At 31.9% G+C, this 20,489-nt stretch overlaps 1 protein-coding gene, 1 long non-coding RNA gene and 1 pseudogene across 2 annotated transcripts; all 3 read right to left on the bottom strand.

The window, feature by feature from the left end:
- Positions 1 to 20,489, bottom strand: part of LOC107949969 (chitinase 2-like) — an 80,241-nt pseudogene that overhangs the window by 30,577 nt on the left and 29,175 nt on the right.
- Positions 8,426 to 10,012, bottom strand: LOC121215558 (uncharacterized). The gene is made up of 5 exons (XM_041090340.1): positions 9,661 to 10,012; positions 9,198 to 9,238; positions 9,003 to 9,108; positions 8,861 to 8,922; positions 8,426 to 8,777 (listed from the first exon to the last, which is right to left on the bottom strand). Exons 1-5 carry the CDS (start codon positions 9,976 to 9,978, stop codon positions 8,618 to 8,620), a joined length of 687 nt encoding a protein of 228 aa, XP_040946274.1. The 5' UTR covers positions 9,979 to 10,012; the 3' UTR covers positions 8,426 to 8,617.
- LOC121215559 (uncharacterized) lies at positions 11,743 to 12,613 on the bottom strand. The gene is made up of 3 exons (XR_005911479.1): positions 12,265 to 12,613; positions 12,094 to 12,160; positions 11,743 to 11,989 (listed from the first exon to the last, which is right to left on the bottom strand). It is a non-coding gene; the product is annotated as an uncharacterized lncRNA (long non-coding RNA).

The following is a 20,489-nucleotide window of genomic DNA, read 5'->3' on the forward strand; positions in this document are numbered from 1 at the left end:
GAAAAATACCACAGGCAGATCATTGGCAAGCCAACAAGACGATAGAGGATCGGTGTTGACTTTGACACTAGAAAATATCAATGAAGCACAAAGCCTAAATTGTAAGTATTGTACTTGATTACAGAATGAAATGTAGTTGGGGTGATTGTGTATTTCAATGAAGAGGTATCTTACGCGTCGTGGCACAGAATTGCATTCCCCATCACCCCAGGTACCTGAAAAGTTGATTTAAAAGTTTCTAAGCATTCTTGGAACACCACATAATGTTATATAGATGTAATAATCGTATACCACATAATTGCTTTTCTGTTTTCTGTTAAACCTACAAGAAGTAGTCCCACAAAGAACACGATCAAGAATTGAAGTACCACTACCAGTAGTAAAACAAGAATCTTGATATATGTATATATACAAAGAGGGATAAGTGATACATGTTGAATGATGTTGGTCCCGCAGCTGATGTGGTTTCTGCAGTGCCGACATAAGAAGAAATTAGTTTGATTATTCATTGTATACCTAACGGTGTTTGGAGGCGTCGACATTGGAATCGAAGAAGGAGCTTGAGGAGATGATGATGATGATGACCCACTATTTTGACCATTTTCATTATTCATTGTTTGAGCTGAGTCCAAGAAACATACACCCAAAGCCTATGTTATAAAGAAGATGAGAGTTGAGAGAGTCGGATTATAAGGTGTTAGGATCGTCCCAATTAAGCAACAGGCAAGTAAAAATAGCAGAAGAAATTGAGAAGATGAACACACAAATTTAATATGGAAAACCCCTTCAAAGAGGATAAAAAACCACGGGCAAATATAATTTTACTATAATGGCAAAAGAATGAAGAGTAAAAAAGATGGAGATAAAAACTAAACCTCAAAAACCCAAAAAACAAATAACTCTCAAAACGTAAACAAAAAATTCTCTGAATGTGTTATGAGTTCTAATCTAATGGGTATTATTTCTAATATTGTAAAAGAGCCTATTTATAGGCTAAATTAGTAAGTTAAATAAACTATACTAATAAACGCTAAATATATTATACTAATAAATACTAAATCTTCTAGAAAGAAAATATATTTTTGTTTAACTTGACTTGCAAGCAATCTCTTAGAATTTGGGTGACACAACTCTACCAATCTCCACATTGAAACGAATTCTTTCAATGCCATCTTTGCCAAAACCCGCCACGGGCCTATCTTGAACTATGCAGGGAATTAACTGAGTCGAATCTATGCTTTAAAGCTGGAAGGCTTCTAGCCTTCGACTTATGCACTGCCAAATCAATACTAACCCGGGTCTGATTTTCACGAACACAGTGCCCTAAATTTTTAAAACATGCATCCAAAAGAGAACCTCTTTTCAACGAAACGGTCATACCTTTTTCCCTCCTATGACCCAGTTGCCACCGCTCCAAACGAGTTGACTTTGACTCCGTAACGGACGAGGGACGTTCGATTTCACCGGTCACTGTAGAACCTTCCAGAATATAAAGACTGCCAGTTCTTTTACCTTTTAATAAAACGAGAGCTCCACGAGATACTTTAATGTCGCTCGACTCGATGTTGATTCTACATCCTTTCAAGTCTAAAATACTCAAGGAGATGAGATTCTTTCGTAAATCAGGTACATAACTGACATCTGAGAGTGTCCTAATCGTCCCATCATGTATCCTACTTTTAACAGTACCAATACCGATTATCTTACTAGATGAATTGTTTCCCATGTTCACAACTCCACCTTCAACTGAACTGTATGTGGAGAACCATTCTCTATTGGGACACATGTGGAAAGAACATCCTGAATCTAGGATCCACTCAGACTTAAGCTTGTAGTTGTCGCTCGTTGACACTAATAAGAAATCATCACCACCTTCATCGACCAAATTAGCACCAACTACATCTTCCTCATTACTCTCAGAAGCTTTTTTATTTCGCAATTTAAAATAATATGCTTTGACGTGACCTAACTTTTTACAATAGCGACACCTTTTGTCTCGTTTCTTTGATGCTACCAAAACGGAAGCTTGCCTATCTGCTTTGCTATTCAAACCAAACTCATTTTCGAGTTTGTCTCTACTCAACAAATGACCCTTCACATCTTCGAACGAGAGTTTGTCTCTGCCATAAATCAAGGTCTCCCTAAAAGACTTGTATGAAGAGGGTAAAGAGCACAATAATAGCATAGCTTGATCTTCATCATCAATATGAACCTGAACGTTTTTTAAATCATTTAAAAGAGTAATGAATTGACTGATGTGATCTTTAAGAAGCTCACATTCGTTCATGCGAAACGTAAATAGACGTTGTTTCAACACTAAACGGTTAGCCAGAGACTTAGTCGCATAAAGAGTTTCTAACCTTTTCCACAAGGAGAATGAGGTCTTCTCCATCAATACCTCCTGCAATACTGTATTCGCGAGGCACAACTGGATTGCAGATAAGGCCTTTTCATCAAACTTTTCCCATTCTGTTTGATTTAGATTCTAAGGCTTTTTCCCTGTAACAACCTTTTTCAAGCCGTTTTGAACTAGAATTGCCATCATCCGAACTTGCCACAAATTGAAATTTGTCTCACCATCAAACTTCTCATTTCAAACCTTGTTGCTGCCATCTCTAAACGGGCTGATCTATGAAAATTGAACTAGCTTTGATACCACTTGTTAGGATCATCCCGATTAAGCAACAAACAAGTAAAAATAGTAGAAGAAATTGAGAAGATGAACACACAAATTTAACGTGGAAAAACCCCTCCAAAGAGGATAAAAAACCACGGGCAAAGATAATTTTACTATAATGGCAAAAGAATGAAGAGTACAAAAGATGGAGATAAAAACTAAACCCCAAAAACCCAAAAAACAAAGAACCCTCAAAACGTAAACACAAAATTCTCTGAATGTGTTATGAGTTCTAATCTAAAGGGTATTATTTCTAAGATTGTAAAAGAGCCTATTTATAGGATAAATTAGGAAGTCAAATAAACTATACTAATAAATGCTAAATATATTATACTAATAAATACTAAATCTTCTAGAAAGAAAATATATTTTTGTTTAACTTGAATTGCAAGCAATCTCTTAGAATTTGGGTCACACAACTCTAACATAAGGAAATGGAGAACAGACTTACTGACTGAGGTTTCTTGATTGTTTGTGAGTGATGTTATCAACTTCCAAATGGATATAATAAGCTTCTTGGGATGGAAGGAAATCCAATTGCAGGGAGAAGCAGAAATGGGAATGAATGCTTCTACTAGTTTTATACAAAGAAAACGAAAGTAGATAGATACATAGCTTCCTGTTCAGTTATAACTGTCAACACTGAAAGGATCTCGCAGGGTGCAGTTATAACTGTCAACACTGAAAGGATCTCGCAGGAAAACACCGGCTAAAATTATTTATAGACTACATGGTAAATATACATACAAATATAACAGTACTATAATTTATGGTTAAAATTTAATTAGTCCGGATCTACCTCCTAGTTTTAGAATCCATTTCTTAAACAATAAACAGTATTAGATTTGTGGACTTGGAGGGTTGGGATAATCTGAGCTTTTTAAGTGAGGTAAATATTGAGTTTGGGTTATTTAAATATGGGATTAAAGTAGTGAGCCATTATAAGTGTGGGTTTGTCATGCGGTTTGAAACCTTGATTTCCATAAATCGTGTTTGTAAGAATGAAATAGGAAGATGTATAGAGTTGAGATGAAAATATACTAAAAATCGGTTAAATAATTTAATCGAGAAAATTGTTAATTAACACACAAGAATTAAATTGTAAAAATCCAATCGCTATTAAATTTTAATTTTTGAAAAATGCTTGAGGACCTAGTTAACAACTATCCAAAGGGCCTAAATGATTATTAAACATTATTCTTTTTGTTAATAATGGGTAATGATGATGATTATAATTATGATTAGTGAATAAATAAATATTAAATTAAGTTAATAAATATGATTAATTAAATCCTAATCTAATTATATATATTAATGTGAGTGGATGGGAAGATAAATTTATTTATTTTCTTCATTCCACCGTCCACCAAAACCTTAAGTTCGAAGCACATTCGGCCATTCAATTTCTATAGTTAATTAAACTATTTTCTTTAATTTTTTTATAAATTATTGATCATGAAAGTTTAATTTAGTTAGTCAATGTATCAATTTCTTCAATTGTTATATGTTTATCAAGTTTCCATTAGAGAGAAATTAATGAATTAGGCTTGAAATTGAAGATATTATTAGATAGTGAACTTAGATGATGTCAAAGACTAAGTTAGAAATAAGCTCCAGTATTTGTCAAAGACTAACTTAAACGAGTGTTGAGAAAACTCCAATATTTTTCCTTCACCCGACCAGATATTTCATATTTTGTAAATAAGCTCTCTTAGTTTATGCACTCTCCTACATAAACTCACTAGAAAGCAATCAAACAAGTCCTCTGATACTTGAAACACACTGTATATTATGGCCTACAAATTAATTGTCACTCTGAAAACATCCTTTGTAACAGGTCGATTTTCAGTAGTATCGAAAACGGAAGTTTCAGAATCCCATTTCTATAAATTGAGTCTGTAAATAACAATATTTAATAATTACGAGGTTATTATAGAAATATATTAAAGTTTGGTCTAGTAATTTTTTTGAATTGATAGTTAATTAAGGCACAAGACTAAATTGTAAAATTTTATCACTATAGGTTTTTAATTGACCAAATACCTAAGGACTTAAATTCCAATTAACCTAAGGTTTAATTTGATAAATAAACCATTTTGAAGAGATTGTAGTGGACGATAGGTGAGATGTTTTTAGCATGAATATTGTTAAAATATAATTATATTATTAAATGTATAAAATGAACAAAACAAATGGAAAAGAAAGAGGATTCATCTTCTTCATTCTTTCACAATCGAAAGTCCAAGAAGAAGAAACCAATAAATCGACATTAGGTATTTCAAGCTTGGTTGTCAATTGGTTAGTGCAATTAAGTCATTTTTTTGTAATTTTTATGTTTTTGAGGTCATGAGAGCTTGATTTAGCTAGCCCATGTACCAATTTCTAAAACTGTTAAAGTTTTTCAAAGTTGTCATTGTTGATTTCTTGATGAATTTGATATTAAATTGATAGATTTTAAGTTTAGATGTGAAAAAGGACTACTTTGTGAAGTTTAATTGTTAGTTTTGTTCAAAAGGAAAAAAGTGAATAAATTGTAAATTTTATGTGAATTTTTTTGTAATAATAGATAGTAGAAAGTCCTAAAAGGATGTGACTGAGATCGATTTTGAATCTAAAGCTCAAAATCGAAAGTTATGGCTATTTCGATTTTAGGGACTAAATTGAATAAAATAAAAAATTTAATGGGCTTTTGAAAATGAAATTAAATAGTTCATGCATATTATGGAATGATATAAAATGTTTGGTATTGATAAATTGTTTAAAATATTTTTTTAGATCAAGAAGTAAATCAAACAGGGGATAATCGTGGAAAAACCAAAATTGTCGAATAGTCCTTAAGGATTCACATTGTTTGTTGTTTTGACCAAGTTAGTTCATTTGGTATGAATGTGTATAAATTTTTGTGTATTTGTGTATTTGTACGAAAATCATTACAAATTTTATCAGGATCCTGCATTTGTTATAAAATTGCACATATGATTGCCTACGAGCTTTGCACTTCAGTGCCTTAGTGTGGTGTAGTTACTGCTCAAACGAGCAATCTAGTGTGGTGTAGTTACCCGTATATCCAAGTTCATTGACTAAAGTTCATCGAGCTATGTGGTGATTGTAAAAAGAAAATATTGAAACGAATGGCAAGTGATTAATGTTCAAATGGATAGTTGTGAATTGAATATGAATATGGTATTGAAATGATGATTTTAAGTTAATTGGATTGATATATGCTAGAATCACCGAATGATGTGATTATATGTTAATATCACCTTATTGATATGTGATGTAACAACCCAAACCCGACCGAGAAGATTTGACCTGAATCCGGCGTGCAACACTAGCCACCGAAGTGACTTTCTGTTAACTCCCAACATATCCTCCAACACACCACTTGTACATAGCATGCGAACATAGTGTTAATCATTGACAAAGAAATAAAAAACCAAACATTCACAAAACACAAGGGTTTGTAAGCAAAACATATCAAAGTTCTCTATTTATGTGAAACAGTAATTTCAAATTGTTAGAAATATTTACAGGTTTGCATCACACTTAAAGGCTTCACATAACATTTAAACATAGCTTGCATACCTTACTATCACAAGAGATCACAAACCAACTCACAAACATGGGTTTGTGAATTAATATAAACTTACACTAAACATGAGTTCGCAAGATCCAACAGCTCATATGCAGAGAAATAAATCTAATAGTTCTCTTATCACTTACAAGGCTTATACATCCTAGTTTCATTAAGCAACAAGATTTGCAAACAATGTAAAAATGCATGCATAAGATTATCACACTTAAGCAGGGTTTGCATAAATTGATAAGTTCGCATACACATTAGGGTTTGCAAAGCTAGGGTTACACTTGTAATTATAGTTCACAAAAACTCACGGTTTGCATGTAAATAAACAAATTCTATAACGGTATGCAAGTAAATTATGTGCATAGATCGTAAACAACAAAATAAACATACATGAATAACATTGATTTATTGAAAAATGCTTGAGGACCTAGTTAACAAAACTACCCATATGGCCTAAATGATTATTAAACTATTGTCCTTTATGTTGATAATGGGTAATGATGATGATAGCCGCTAAATGGTTATAATTATGATTGATGAATAAATAAATATTAAATTAAATTAACAAACAAAATTAATTGAAGCCTAATCTAACTATATATATATTGATGTGAGTGGATGAAAAAAAATGAATTTATTCATGTTCTTCATTCCACCGTCCACCAATACCTTAAGTACCAAGCACATTCGACCATTCAATTTCTATAGGTAATCAAATTATTTTGTTTAAATTTTTATAGATTCTTGATTGTGAGAGTTTGATTTAGCTATTCCACGTATCAATTTATTCAATTGTTATATGTTTAACAAGTTTCCATTAGATAGAAATTGATGAATTAGGTTTGAAACTGAAGATATTATTAGATAGTGAACTTAGATGATGTTAGAGACTAAGTTAGAAATAAAGTTAAGCTTGTTAGATAACTTACATTAGGGGCTAAATTGAATAAATTGAAGACTACCATAAAATTATGCTATAGATGAAAAGTATAAGGTCTCTAATGAAAGAATTTGAAATCAGATTTTAATCCAATGTCAAATATGGAAAAATATGTGTATCTTGAGTATAGGGACTAAATTGAATAAAATGAAAAACATGTTGGCTATGTATTTTAATGTAATTGGGATGTGAACTGACATTGTTTTGTAATTTCATTATCAAACGTAGTTGAAGACGACGTCCGGCCATTATGAGAGAAAGGAAAGACGAGAGTCGTAAACGAGTGACAAATTCAGTTTGTACTTTTATGATTCGAGTTCAATATATATTCATACATACATGATTGTTGCATACTAACTATTGAGGTAATATCATTACTTGCCTTGTGTTTAACAGTACTGAATGTTGAGAATTGAATTGTTTTGAGTATAGTAGAAACAAACATGATTTAAATTGCTAAATGAAATGTGATATGTGATATGAATTGATGATGAATATGGTATGAGATCATGATATGTGAATCGATTTATAATATATAATTTGAAACATTGGTTACCTTGTTAGTTGTTCGGGTAGAGTCGAATATAGTTAGCATGTTATAGAACTAAGTATAATAATTATAAACTATCGTTGTCAGGCTGATGGTAGAATGAACAATAGTGACAACCAATGAAAACCAATGCCCTTATAATACATCGCTAATGTAATTGTTTAACTCATATTCAATCCTTTTATAGAAGTAGATAAGAGAGAAATACTAGTGGGAAATTGCAAGTAGAGCTTGTGATCGCTTCTCATAGCGGAAACCATTTCTCTTTAGAGTCATCTGCAGACCAAACAAATATGCCATGGAGTTTGTTCTCACTCTTTAGCCTACAGCAGGCGGTAAAGAATCTGTTTTCCGGTGTCAAGCTGCCACTCCCGTCGCTGAATTTAATGTTTGAATTAATGGGAACAACAAGAACTTAACGTTGTTGAATTCAGTTCATATGTATTTTTGGAAAAGGTCTGAGTTCACATGAGCTGCTTGGACTGACATATGGCAAGGGAAGAAAACTTGGAAAAGGAAAAGGGCAATGAAAAGCTTAGAAATAATGTAGGCTTTGGGTTGACGAATTACTCTCGTAAAAATGTTATTTAGGCATTGATCAAACATATTTCTAACAACAAAATACATGCATAGATATTAAGTTTTATGAGAAAGAAAGACAACAAAACCAGAAAAAAGAAAAAAGAGGAGCAATTTATATACTAAACAAATGTAAAATGATGTTTTTAAAACACATTAAAGATGCTCAAATGAATCAGTTTCCCAGCACAAAATGGTTGGCTTTCGCTATAAAATCCATGAAAACTACAAAAGCCGACTGCAATTATACTACCATTCTCACATTTACTATATTTTTATGAGTATTCAGCGAACCCAATAAAGTACAAAACCAAAAAGGAAAAAGGAAACCAGAAGCAGTAATAGAAATCGCTTTGTTAGTGAACTTTGAGCTGAGAGATTCAGTAGCCTATCGTCGTGCGGTGCAACAATCAATTTGGTTCCATCCCAATACCGCAACCGGTCCCTACATGCAACCACCGCCATTTTCATTCTAATTTCGCAATATGATTTAAGTATTTCAAAGCAAAAAAAAAAAAAGGCACTTACAATTGAAGTAAAAAACTTCTTTCCATTAGATTAGGGAGAGGCCTCAGACTATCAAGTGTAAACTGAAAACAGCAATATCAGTATTAAAGACATAAAGCCACTCAGACAGATCATCGCAAGAACCAAAATAGAAAGAACTTACAAATTGCTGGCCAAGTCGCATGTTGCATCGATTGCAACGGACTTTCACCACTGGCAAATTAAAAAGGAACCTATGAGTCGATATAGGATCGGTCCTCACATTGACACTACATATACCAATAAACCACAAAAGACTAAATTGTAATATGTATAGTATTTTACTACTTAATGGAATGTAATGAGATAAGTATCTTACGCATCGTGGCAGAGAAATCCTCTCGCCTCCCGTTTTTTTACCTGAAAATTTTGTTTCAAAGTAATCAAGTCATTGACTATTCTTGCAAGACCACATAACGTATATTGTTTGTATAATCTTGGACCTCAGTTTGAAGTTAAAGATGACGACATATAAAGGGAGTATAGTTGTATCGGAGAAGAAAAAACAGAGGATTTGAGCAGAGCAAACACTGCTCATTCAATGATTCTGTAAAAAAACCTCACATGACATGAACATTTGGAATGCAAATAAGGTTTCCAAGATAAACAAGTCACAATGGAACTTTAAGGACTTTAAAAGCGCATCACTAACAGGTTAAAAACTTAAGCAATGAGCTTCCATCCTATCATTCTTTTCTTGTACAAACACAATCAAGAACTGAAGTTCCAGTAGTAAAATAAGAATCTTTATATACACAGAGAGAGAGAGTTTATGGGCGTACACGGCCACGACAATTGTTCCAGGTGACGAGATGGTTTCTGCAATTCCGGCATATGAAGAAACGATTTCCACTATTCATTTTATATCTAACGGTGTTTGGAGGTGTCGCCATTGGAATCCAAGAAACAAGTACTTTCAGAAATGATTTCAGCTGTGTCCAAGTAACACCCATAGTTATCTTATAAAGTCCAGACCTCAGAGGGATACGGAAATGGAGAAGAAAGCAACAAAGAGGGTTCTTGAATGTAGCTATTTCCCAATTATAATTTTCTGAAATGAATTTTAAGGTTCTTTGAAGGAGAAATGGGAATGGTTTCATGGGTTCTATACAAACAACATGAAAGCATAACGAAAGCTTCTTTTTCAGTTATAACGGTCAAGGGTCAATAGAATCTCGCGGGAAAACACAGCTAATATGAAATTATAAGTTATTTATTTAAATTTCAAATTGATAGATAAAATTTTAAAAAATTAATTAAAATATAATTTGTTAATCTACAATTAAATCATTAAGTTTTAAAGTTTTAAATTATTTTTTTTTCATTTAAAAAAAAGATAAAAGTTCTCTACATTTAAAAGCTATTATTATAAGAATGGTTTTACTTTTGATAACACAATCATTTTTAAGCGAAAAATATTATTAAATTAAACTCATTCAAATAAGTTCACCAATCTTATCATTTTTCTAAGAATAGAAAATCAAACAATTTGTGACATATTTTTTTGAATGTGATTCTAGTATTTTTTTAATAGAAATATCTTCTGATAAATAGAAAAGTTGTTTCTTAACTTCAAATAACACTTTGAATCACTTCACTTTGCGTCCAAGATTTTAAGTTATAGTCATTTTAATGAAAAAAAATTTAAACAAGATTAAAATGTGAATGAGGAGCTCTAGAGTTTCTTTTAGCTTTTAAATTGTATTTTATATTTGATTCAATTATATATTCATTAGGTCTTATATATTTTTTAGATTTATTTATTATGAAGTGTTCACTTTAGCTTCAAGCATAAGAGTTTAAATAGGTTTAAAGAAATTTATATTTGTAACCCCCAAATTTAACTTAGACATTACGGTCAAATTCTGAAACTTACATTAAAACCCATTAAAAACTATTACCTGATAAAAGCATATGTGTTTAAGTAGTTTTTGAAATACTTTTATTAAAGCGCAACATTTGAAAATTTTCATTGTTTATCGAGTTATCATTTTAAAAGGTTGAAATAAAGAATTTGCAATATCTTTAAATAAGTCTTAGTGATTTTGATAAAAGCTTTCGCAACAGACTTTGTAAATACTTAGAAAATTATTTATTAAATTTATAAGAAAATAAAAATCATAATAATTCCAAATACAACAATTTAAAATATTTTAAGTTCATCAAGCATGCATGCATGATAATTTATAATTTTAAAAGTAAAAATATCCCATTAAAAGTTTAATGTCCAATGTTCAAAATAACAACTCGAAAAGTTCATATACCATTTTTAATAATGAATTCATTCGAGAGACTCCTCCACATGTTGAATCCAAGTCCTATACCCATGAATCATCTAAAAAGGTTATAAAACTAATGTAGTGAGCTTTTAAGCTTAGTGTGAATTTCATAACAAATTAAATAACAATATTCACATACATATCATACAAAATAGTCAATTTTATGCACATGTCTGTGGCAATGCAAATTTTGTAAAACAATTGTGCAATTTCTTTTAAAATATCTTACCTATCTCTACTACACACCATAAGGAGCTCCCAAGAACTCATCCATCCAAAACAAACCAACATATATGTGGAAGAAACCACCAAATTTGCAAGCAAACTACTAAAACATGTAGGTTGTAGATAAACCACCTTGTAGGTCGTGGATAAACCACTAAATTTGTAGATTAGTACTGCCACATCTTCCTCCTTACACATGTCCCAACCCCATATAATGCATCATGGCATACAAATCATATAGCAAAACAGTAAACATGATAATCATGCTTTCATATACATCATGTAGGTTTCAATATACATGGTAATCCATGTTACTTCAATAAACAAATAACTATGATTTTTGCACAACATGAGTTTAGAAAAATAATTATCAAATCATAATAATAATTGTCACATCTCAAGTAAGAAGACTTACCTTGAAACCATAAAGTCATTCACTTGTTACAACAAAACATAATGTTTTCAATTGTATAATAAAACAATATACTTTTAGTTAAAACCTTATGTTTTTAACTTGCATAAAATGCACACCTTAATTAATTTGAATTGTAAATCCAACTAATGCTTGATCGCCTCCAATCCAAAAGAATTAGGCTTTGATTCGCACCTAAAGATATTGTTCATAAAATTAGTATTCTTTTTTCTCCAATAAAATAATCATCCATGATAAAAATTATCCAAAACTTTACAACTTCACAACTTAATACTTACTCCTTTATTTCCAAGTTGAACCAAAATGAACACTTCTATAGTTGAGGACTTGAATTGATGAGAGAATCTATTTTAATAAAAAGTTTACAAGAATTGGATTAGTGTTCATGACATGAAAATAGAATAGATGAAAGAATACAAATTAAAAAGAAAGTAAAAGATACGAGTTACCCAAAATTTGAGAATATTTCTAAGATTGAAGAAGACTCCAAAAAGCATTTGGGAATTTCAGTAGAAGAAAAGAAATGAAGTTTTCCAAAAGATGATCAAAGAAAATAAAAATAAAAGAGAAGAAAAACAAGTAAAGAAATGTGTTTTTGGGTGGTCAAATTTAAATATTTGTTCAGTTTCAGTGTGGTGGTGATGTGGTGGTGCTATGGTGGTGATTTGGTGGTTTGGGGTGGTGTTTCAGTTTGAAGTTGGAAAATTAAGCAAAAATAAAATAAAATTGCAATGACGAGAGCCAATATGGGCGGCACAAGGAGGATAAAAGAGAGAAAAATTTATGATAAAAAAACAAAATGAGAGTGTGAGAGGGGGAAGAATGGATGGTCACCAAGGGTAAGGTCCCAATAAAGCATTCTAGAGGTGAGATAAGATAGTTAGGAAAAGTAATTCACAAGAACTTTGGGAGTTTTGTCTTTTCAAAATTCAAAGTGTGGAATTACAAAAAAAATGATGAGTAGGAGTTACATGCAAAGGATGGACGGTTTTTTGCATGGAAAAGGTTGACTAAATTTTGCATGAATTTTGAAAAAATAAAATGATATTATGAAGGCTAGAACTTTTTCCTTTTAGGAGTTACTAAAGCTATTTAACCACTACACCACTTCACATGCTTGTTTAATAACTAGCAACATTTAATAGAATTTTGGGATGTGACAATATTACTTATTTTGCATGTAGAGGATAAACCCGATTAAACAACTAACAAAGTGAAGAAAATAAGAATCGAAAAGATTGAACACACAAATTTTACGTAGAAAAACTCCTCAAAAGAGGATAAATAAAATCACAGGCAATAGGAGATTTTACTATAATAAATAAGAGTATAAAAGATGGAGAGAATTAAACCCACAAGAAAAATCCTTCGAAACAAAGAACAAAATTCTCTCAATCTAAATATTTTTGTTGTGTAAAACCTAGAGTAATTAAGGCCTATTTATAGGCTAAAATTCGTAGCATATATGACTACAACAACTCTAGGTTAATTAGAGTTTAAGTGGGAAACTAAAAACAAAGTTTAATTAGGAGAAGAAAAACTAAAATAAATTTTGGTCAAAATAAGAGGCATTCTCCCACAAATCTCTACCTTGACTCATATTTGGACCAACTCCCTTGTCGAGCCCTGTTACGAGCTTAATTGATTCTTCATCGAATACTTACCAAGTCTAAGCAATGCTCGAACTTTGAAACTAGAAGGCTCTTTGTCAACATGTCAGTTGGGTTGTGTTCTGTGCCAATTTTAAGAATCTGAATATCCCATTGAATGATCACCTCTCGAACAAAATGATAACGAATTTTTATGTGCTTCGTTCTCTCTTGATGGATTTGATCTTTGGTGAAATGTATAACACTTTGACTATCACAATATACGACAATTACCCATTTTTGACTTACCAGTTCACTGAATAGGCTCCTTAATCAAATTGCTTCTTTTACTGCTTCAGTAATTGCCATGTATTGTGCTTCAGTAGTCGACAAAGCCATTGTAGCTTGTAGTGTCACTTTCCAACTAATCAATTCCCAAAAGCAAATAGGTAAGTTGTGAAAGACCTTCTTCGATCTAAGTCTCTTGCATAATCAGAATGAACATATCCGACTAAACTCTTTTGAGTTCTTTCAAACTCTAAGCACATGTTAGAAGTACCCCGTCAATATTTGAAAATCCACTTATTTGCATGTCAGTGTAACTTACCAGGATTTGCAATGTATTGGCTAACAACAGTAACAGCATGTGCAATATCGAGACGAGTGCATACCATTGCATACATCAAGCTTCCAACATCGTTTGAATAAGGTACTTTTGACTGTACCTTTCATCTTTTTCATTCTGTAGGAAATTTAAAATTGAGATTTTAAAGTGTGCAGCTAAAGGAGTACTTACCGATTTTGTATCTTGCTCTCAAATTGATCAAGGATCTTCTTGATGTACCATTGTTGCGATAAAAACAATTCCCAGAATGTTTAGCTCTCAAAATTTCCAACCCTAAAATTTTCTTTGCTCCACTTAAATCCTTCGTCTCAAACTTAGAGTTAAGCATGATTTTAAGGTGAGCAGTTTCAAATGGATTCTTAGCCGCAATTAACATATCATCAACGTAAAGCAACAAATATATAAAAGAACTACCATTAAGACTGTAACACCCCTAACCTGTCCCCATAGCCATATTAGGGTTACGAAGCATTACTGTACAATTCAAAACAAATAATGCTATTTAATATTAATACATAAAACTTATTACAAATCTAGCAACGATACACATTTGGGCCTTAAAACGAGCATTCGGGGCCCTAAGAACAAATCGGGATCAATCTGGAACTAATTTAAAATAATACAAAAAATTTGGGAAAAAGTTGGAAATTTTGAAACAGGGGTCACACGACCGTGTAGCCAGGCCGTGTGACATAGCCCAGACCATGTGGTATTCGAACAATAAAACAAAAAGATCGTGTCCCAGCCCATGTCATAAACCGTGTAACTCACTGACTAAGGCCACACAGCCGTGTCGTAGGCCGTGTGCCAGACCATGTAACTCACTAACTTGATTCACACGGCTGTGTCGCAGACGGTGTGCCAGACCATGTGGCTCACTAACTTGATACACATGATCATGTAACCAAGCCGTGTGTATCACACGGCCATGTGACAGCCCATGCCCCAGGCCATGTGTCCATAATTTGACTCTAAAACAAGCCATTTAAAGTCCAAAACTTGCCCAACAATCTACTTCATTAGTGCATACATTCAATAGACCTAAACACACTTCAAACTCATAAACATACCAATTCAATCAACCTATTTCTCCTAACCAATATGTTATTCAAAGGCACCACATTTATACCAAAATAACTTTAATCAAAACAAGGCTATAATGTCACATCTCAAGCACAAAACATAGTCAATTTAGCTACCTAATGGCATCTATTGTCAAACCATTCACATTCCATTAAAACATGCCAAAATCACCTTATGCATATGGCTTTTAATATATAGACAAACCAATTACACCATAAGCCTACACAATCAAAATGTATGCATAAAATACATACTCATACCAAATTGATCATTAGCATACTCAAATACTTTCATTATAAAAATTCCTACACATGCCATTTATAACATTGGCCAAAATAACTCAAAAATTACCAAAGTGATTGTTGGATAGTGTGATAGAACTCCGACAAGTTTTCAACCGGTCGAGCTTCTGACAATCTACGAAATAGAGAAAAATAACGACGTAAGCAACTAGTGCTTAGTAAGCTCGTATAAATTCAAACATAAACTTACCCTTCTTAAACTCATTTTATGAAGTATGCATAAATTTATTACCATACTCATAAGCTTAATATAATCCTATAAACACCACCAAACTCACAAGTTAGTAAGCTTATACATATCACATATAGAAAATCAACCATATTATAAGTGAATTTCCATGTACATATCATTCATCACATATTTATTTGGTTCCATTCCATTCCATTCATTTACATTCATCAACTTACCTTTTCATAAGATTATGAACAATTATACAATTTCATACATGTCTTGCCATTAACCTCAACTTACCTGTTGAACCATCTAGAATTACGTTGGATACTTGGGAATGCTTACACATAACATGCCTTTCCATATAACCATAACCTTTCCTTCTCAATATTGCTCGCACAAGCTGTGAAAGGGGCCTTCCACATGAGTTGTGGGTCAGACTGTTAGCTACACAATGCTACTCACACGATTTGTGGAGAACTCACACGATGTAGGACCTCAACCATCGATAGGACATTCAAGACCAACACCCAAAACATGAAATCGATAATGACATGTCATTCGTATCTTAAGAATTCTTAAGGTTCAAACGGGATTATTTAACCGTCAAATATTCAAAACATCGATATATATATTCAAGTCAGTTTATAACTAATATAATTTAAAAATTAATCAATCAAAATGTCATTAGTAAGATTATAATTCATACGAACTTACGTCGATAACTATAGTCGCAAAAGTAGAGTTGGAGACTAATCCAAAGCTTTTGCCTTTCCCTGATTTAAATCCGGTTGTGGTTTATCTTGATCTAAATAGATAATTTCATTCAGTTAAGTACTTTAAATAACCTCAAGTATTCAATTCAATCTATAATTTATATTATCAAGAAATTATAAAATTACCCCTACTATTTTAACTTTCATACAATTTAGTCCCTAAACTCTTAACTTGTTAATTTACCATTTTTCTAACTAAAGCATACTAACCGATTTTACTATGAGACCTAAACAACCCATATTTACTCAAATTTCACATAAATTCCAAGGAATTTTACACTTTAAGCAAATAAGTCATTAACCCTAAATTAATCAAAAATCACTTAACAAAACAAGTTTATTTAACAACCAAGTTTAATAATCTATCAATTAACATCATAAATTCATCAACTTCATTCCTAACATATCCCTCAACCTTTAATAAATTTTCAAATTAACCCTCGGACTAATTAGTTTAAGCTAAAATGAACTCAAAAATATAAAAGTTACTAAAACGGGACTTGAATACATACCATGCAAGTGAATTAACAAAACTGAAGCTTTTCTCCCCCTTCAATGGTGCTTTCGATTTAACAAGTAAAAAGAAAGAAGATGATAGCCTTTGTTTTATTTATCTCATGCTTATTTAATTATTTATTCTTTTACCCTTAAGTTATAACATAAATACTAGCATAAACATGTCCATAATGTGTCCACTATCAACATATATGGTATAATTATTATCTAAGTTCATTACCTTTCCTTTCCATAGCCAAATAACCCATTAAACTAATAGAATTGAAATTTTGCTTCTATTACAATTTATCCCTTTTTACCTAATTAACTATTTAAACTTCAAAATTTCTTAACGAAACTTCAATACAACTCTAATATAACCCCATAGACTTTAAATAAATATTAAAATATTTACTCCCTCATCGAAATCGTGGTCTTGAAACCACTATTTCTAACACCACTAAAAATGGGATGCTACAAAGACATTATAGATAAACACAACTATCATACTTACTTCAAGAAAAACCATTACTCAACATGAAGGAGTCAAACTTTTTATACAATTATTGAGGAGACTGCTTCAAACAGTACAAAGACTTTTGTAAGAGACAAACATAATCTTCTTTACATTCAAATTTGAAGCCTTCCAGTTATTGCATGTAGATGTCCTCCTTAAGATCACCGTGAAGGAAAACAGTCTTTACATAAAACTGCTCTAACTCAAGATTATTTGATGCAATAAGGGCCAAAAGCACCCAAATGGATGTATGTTTCAAAATTGGAGAGAAAACATCATGAAATTCAACTCCCTCCACTTGATTGTCGCCCTTTGCAACCAATCTTGCCTTGTACTTAGTGTTGTTAGGACTCGAACCTTCCTTCATTTTAAACACCTATTTGTAACCAACGCTTCTTTTACCAGTGAGTGGTTTAACTAGCCTACAAGTCTTATTCTTCTGAAGCGATTATGTTTCTTCTTTCATTGGAACGAGCAATTTGCTAAAGTTAGAGGCTTGAACTGCCTCATAATAACATGAAGGATCGGTTGAATCAATACCCTCGGCCAGGGGTGAAGCCAAAACAACTTTTTAGGGGGGCCGAATGAAATTTTAAATTTTTTATAGTCTATATATTTATAAATTTTAAAGGATTAAATCGAATTTTTATAATTTTATGGGGCCAAAATGTAATTTTACCTTTACTAATTTAAAATTTTTTAAAAATAAAGGGCCTAAATAGCAATTTTCCATTTTGGAGGGTCGAGGCCCATGTCAGGCCCCTAGATTCGCCTCTGTTCTTGGCAACACTTAGAGCATAAGCCACTAGGTTTCCTTCAGAATATTTTTGTGGTGTTTAGATTTCTCGTATTTTCCTATCACGAGCCAACTTATAATTAGTTAACTGAAATGGTGAGGGTACCTTAAGGTCGAATGGAGCCCCAAATAGATCCGAAACAGCTTTACACTTGTAACAATCAGAAATTTTTTTGTGTCGTAGCAACGTTGTGTGACTCTTCATCAAGATGAGGCCTCTGTTCATTGCGTTGTTGCAATATTGGGCATTTTCTCATCATGACATCGCCCCTGTTTCGGCTTTTGACTCCACCTTGCTTGAGACACTAATTGCAGTCGTAAACCAACTAAAAATTCAACAAAGGCAAGTGTACCTATCAATTAATAGTATAGCTACGATGAGCAAAGATATAGTTCCCATGAAGACTAAAAGTACTAGTAATTATCGTCTCTCTATTATTTAACCGACATATTGGAGTGATTGATTAAAATTAAATTTAAAATTAACTAAATTAATTAACTAAAGAACACGACAAAGAACAAATCAAAAAAAATAATCGAGTAAACAACTAAGAAGCGAAACAATACCCAAGAAAGAATTCACCTAGATTTCATCTGTCATTATCAATCTATGTTACGCAATTTCTTCACTAAGTATCTTGATTCGTAGAAATCCCAAAATTATACTAATATCTCTCTTCAAGACTAAGACAAACTAACTCTAGGTTGATTAATTGAAATTTCTTTCTAATTAAAACCCCTATTGCTGTATTAACTCGATCTATGGGTCCCCTTATTAGATTTAACTCTAATATAATAGATTTATGTCATCCTATTTCTAAGATTGCATGCAACTCCACTCAATTATGTTAGATCTACTATTAAACAGGGTCTATTTCTCCTCTGATTCAAGCATATCAAACATGGATTAATAGTCTGAAAATATTAAACAAAGAATTAAGCACACATAATTGAGAACAAGATTCAAGTATTTATTACGTAAAATAGAAATCAAAAGACAGAATTCATCATAGGGTTCATCTCCCCTAGGTATTTAGAAAATTAGTTCATAATTGCAAATAAAAACATCTCAAAGAAAATATAACCACAAGAAATAAAGAAACTCATAATAAAATTGAAAGAAATCAAAAGGAGATCTTCAATCTTGAGGGGAATTTGCTTCAGAGTTAGCTTTAATGGTGTTTTTTTAGTTGTTTTCTTCAATATTTTCTGACGGCTTACTCCCCTATTCTTATATTTGGTATATATAGGTCTTAGAATGCCCGAAAAACCTAAAAATTGTGTTTTTTTTTTTTGCATTTCTAAAGTGCATTTCGCGAAATCCACATAGTTGTGTGTCCAGCCCATGTAGCTCCTAAAACTTGCTTCTATTTTCAGATTTTTGCTCTTTTTTACTCTCAAATGCTCTCCTAAGTATATAAACATGAATTTAAAGGATTAGAAGCATAAAATTCACCATTTTAAATTGAATAATCATCCAAAAATGCATTAAGAATGAGGCTAAAACATGTTACTTTTGACATTTATCAAATATCACCACAATTAAGTGTTTGATTATCCTCAAGCAAAATCCTCAATCCACATTCAATTTAACTTTCTCAATTTTCATTTTAATCAATAATGTTTCAAGATGATTCGCAAACAATCATGCATTGGAAACTCAACCAAAAGGACACTAAAGATGCAAGCAATCCAAGTCGAAATTTTTAAAGCAAAAAAACGTAGGTGTCTCCCCTTATCTAAATAATTTCCTTAAATTCAAAATCAATAAGAATTGAAATCCTCACTATAGATCACTTAAAGCTCTCAAAGCGTTTAAGGTTCATGAAATATGCACTCAACAGTCAAACAAGAAATGTCATTACCATATGCTTGCTTGAAAATCAATTTTCCACCACTAAAAAATGAGATGACACACCAATCAAGAGGTCTTTAAAAGGTTGTAATGGAGCTTAGGTTAAGGGCATGGAAAAGGCCAGAAAAGTTGGTTATAATCGAGATGGAATCAATAACGTACCAAACTAGAAAAATAATCGGTTGCTGAATTAAGAGAAATTACAAACTAACTATTCAAGCTCAATCAAAAATACTTTTTCCTTTTTCCTTTTGTTTTTATTCATTTTTTTCATTTTTTTAGAAAAAAAATAAAATTTAGCAAGTCAACAAAAAAAATGAAACATAGTTAGACATCTAACCAAATCAAATCTCGACAAAAAGAGAGTCAATAACAAGGATAGTTTTACAACATACATATGGGTTATTGGTTAATAGAAATGGGTCAGGAAAAAAATGTGTTAGGATCAAAGGGGTTTACTAGGG

The sequence above is a fragment of the Gossypium hirsutum genome, chromosome D03 (assembly GCF_007990345.1).
Source record: "Gossypium hirsutum isolate 1008001.06 chromosome D03, Gossypium_hirsutum_v2.1, whole genome shotgun sequence".
In the NCBI taxonomy this organism is placed as follows: Eukaryota; Viridiplantae; Streptophyta; class Magnoliopsida; order Malvales; family Malvaceae; genus Gossypium; species Gossypium hirsutum.